This window comes from Bison bison, unplaced genomic scaffold, assembly GCF_000754665.1.
Source record: "Bison bison bison isolate TAMUID 2011002044 unplaced genomic scaffold, Bison_UMD1.0 scf7180017864329, whole genome shotgun sequence".
Lineage (NCBI taxonomy): Eukaryota > Metazoa > Chordata > Mammalia > Artiodactyla > Bovidae > Bison > Bison bison.
This window is the reverse complement of record NW_011494901.1, coordinates 1,660,252-1,663,602: the sequence shown is the minus strand read 5'-3', so window position 1 is coordinate 1,663,602 and position 3,351 is coordinate 1,660,252. Positions and strand designations below refer to the sequence as shown.

At 39.7% G+C, this 3,351-nt stretch overlaps 1 protein-coding gene across 4 annotated transcripts in view; it reads right to left on the bottom strand.

Moving 5' to 3' along the window:
- FAM169A (family with sequence similarity 169, member A) overlaps positions 1–3,351 on the bottom strand; it is a 65,837-nt gene that overhangs the window by 19,460 nt on the left and 43,026 nt on the right. For all 4 annotated transcript variants that reach the window (XM_010853527.1, XM_010853526.1, XM_010853528.1 and 1 more), the window contains exon 7: positions 1,426–1,554. In XM_010853527.1, coding sequence (XP_010851829.1) covers positions 1,426–1,554 — 129 coding nt within the window. The remainder of the gene's footprint in view (positions 1–1,425; positions 1,555–3,351) is intronic.

Sequence of the window (3,351 nt, the reverse complement as noted above, 5' to 3'; positions counted from 1 at the left end):
CCATAAGGGTGGTGTCATCTGCATATCTGAGGTTATTGATATTTCTCCCAGCAATCTTGATTCCAGCTTGTGCTTCTCCCAGCCCAGCGTTTCTCATGTTGTACTCTGCATAGAAGTTAAATAAGCAGGGTGACAATATACAGCCTTGACGTACTCCTTTTCCTATTTGGAACCAGTCTGTTGTTCCATGTCCAGTTCTAACTGTTGCTTCCTGATCTGCATACAGGTTTCTCAAGAGGCAGGTCAGGTGGTCTGGTATTCCCATCTCTTGAAGAATTTTCCACAGTTTATTGTGATCCACACAGTCAAAGGCTTTGGCATAGTCAATAAAGCAGAAATAGATGTTTTTCTGGAACTCTCTTGATTTTTCTGAACCATAATCACAGAAAACTAGCCAGTCTGATCACACAGACCACAGCCTTGTCTAAATCAATGAAACTAAGCCACACCGTGTGGGGCCACCCAAGACGGACGGGTCATGGTGGAAAGGTCTGACAGAATGTGGTCCACTGGAGAAGGGAATGGCAAAACACTTCAGTATTCTTGCCTTGAGAACCCCATATGAACAGTATGAAAAGGCAAAATGATAGGATACTGAAAGAGAACTCCCCCAGGTCGGTAAGTGCCCAATATGCTATAGGAGATCAGTGGAGAAATAACTCAAGAATGAAGGGATGGAGCCAAAGCAAAAACAATACCCAGTTGTGGATGTGACTGGTGATGGAAGCAAGGTCTGATGCTGTAAAGAGCAATACTGCATAGGAACCTGGAATGTCAGGTCCATGAATCAAGGCAAATTGGCAGTGGTCAAACAGGAGACGGCAAGAGTGAATGTCGACATTCTAGGAATCAGCGAACTGAAATGGACTGGAATAGGTGAATTTAACTCAGATGATCATTATATCTACTACTGTGGGCAGGAATCCCTTAGAAGAAATGGAGTAGCCATCATGGTCAACAAAAGAGTCAGAAATGCAGTACTTGGATGCAATCTCAAAAATGACAGAATGATCTCTGTTCGTTTCCAAGGCAAACCATTCAATATCACAGTGATCCAAGTCTATGCCCCAACCAGTAACGCCGAAGAAGCTTAAGTTGAACGGTTCTATGAAGACCTATAAGACCTTTTAGAACTAACACCCAAAAAACATGTCCTTTTCATCATAGGGGACTGGAAGGCAAAAGTAGGAAGTCAAGAAACACCTGGAGTAACAGGCAAATTTGGCCTTGGGGTACGGAATGAAGCAGGGCAAAGGCTAATAAAGTTTTGCCAAGAAAACGCACTGGTCATAGCAAACACCCTCTTCCAACAACACAAGAGAAGACTCTACACATGGACATCACCAGATGGTCAACACTGAAATCAGCCCATCATTAGGCAATGCTTCTACACTAGACTTGTGTCCAAACTGAAAACAGTCTTACCTGTAATTTTAAGAGTTTCTCTTTGTAACGCTCTGGTGATTGGTATCCTCTGGTACCAGTGTCCAACACCTTCAACTTCCCAAAGCAGTTCATGGTCTCCTGGATATTTTTCAAAGTACTGGTTGCAAGCTGAAACACACATTGAAACTTTTCTAGAAATCCCAGCAACCAATTGGAATGAATGGTTAAAACGCTGTATAATGTATATTTTATCACCAAAAAACTGTTTAGGAGACACTGGTCTGGGAAATATGCCTGGTGTTCCCCTCACTTAATCCAAGTGGTAAGTTCTCCTACTCTTTGGCCTGGCTATGTCTTTTGGCTCAAAACTCATCAAGAGGTGAACCCAGTTTTCAGGCAAGACCTTTAATAGGGCAAATGAAGAGAACTTCTGTGCTTTTTAACTTATACCTGTATTTTGGGAAGTGTGAAAATCTAAAGTAATTCTGTAAATTTGAATACATAAAAAATAAGTCTGAAATTATTACTTTTTTAAAAACTTGAAAATCTTTAAAATAAGAAAGCACACAAAATAATGTTTTGTAGTGTTTCTAGATGTGAAACCATGGGCAGGAAGGATACACACCAACTTGAGGAACACAATTACCTCTGGGGAGAAAAAGGTGAGAGAGGGATGGGATTAGGGCCGGGTTCAAAGAGAACATCAACTGTATCTACATCTTGTTCAAGTCTCCATCTTGTTTAATTCTCTTAAATGAAAATATGGCAAAATCTTAACATCTGTTAATCTGGACCCTGAACATGTGGACAGCAGGATGCCATTTGCTCACTTTTCCCCCGCATATTTGACAATACTTCTCAGGTTCTTTAGTTACTCCCACACCTATCAGGAAGCAAAAAGCTGGAGAAAACCAGTAGGCCACACTGAGTCCTTTGTCTCAATTAAAATAACTAAAATAGTAGAGGATGCCTTACATAATACATAAGCACCTGTAGTTCATTTAGTATTCAATTTATTTATCATTAGAATCCTTAAAAAGGGTAATAAGAGACTCTGCCTACAGTAGATGTGTTTGCATGCCTCCCCAAATTTAGTAAAGCAATAATTAAGACTTTAAGAGGAAAATCCATTTTCAGATTATCCAGGGTAGACAGCATTCATTCCATTCTCACGTATGGGCCTAGAGAGAAACTGTGATTCAAGATGAGCATGCAATGCTTGCTTCTTGTTTTCTGGATTTTTTATATTAAAAGGGAGAGGAAACTTAGAACAAAAACATTTTTTCAGTGAATATCTGATGCTAGATTAAAATCAGTGGTAAATTATATACTATAAAAGTTTTCACACAAATCACTACAGTATCAAATCTTACTTCATTAAGAAAAGAGCAGTACTACAGGCTTTATACAAATATAAATCCACTAACAGCATTTAAAACACAACAACAAAATATATACACACACTAGAAACAGCGTTGAAAAAGAATTGAGGTACATGAATCCATAGCAATAAATCTTAGAAAGATGAGTAGAAAAAGCTAATTGCAGAATTCATACAGTACATATTATTCATATAAAGTTGTTTTTTTTTTTTAATTTATTTTCAAGGATTACATTCAGACCCTTGGCACTCAAAGCACAGAGTCCTAACCACTGGACTACCAGGGAATTCCCTGAAGCCTTTAAACATGTAAAACAATATGACACTGAGACTTCCCTGGTGGTCCAGTGGTTAAGAACACGCCTTCCAATGCAGGGGATTTGGGTTTGATCCATGGCTGGACAACCAAGAGCCTACATGCCTTGGGGCAACTAAGCCCACATGCCACAGCTAAAGAGCCCACCCGATGCAACTACAATCCAACGAAGCCACACACCAAAAGGACAATTAAAAAAAAACATGACATTGTCGGAGTGTGTGTGTGTGTGTGTGTGTGTGTGTGTGTGTGTGTGTAGTATAAAGTC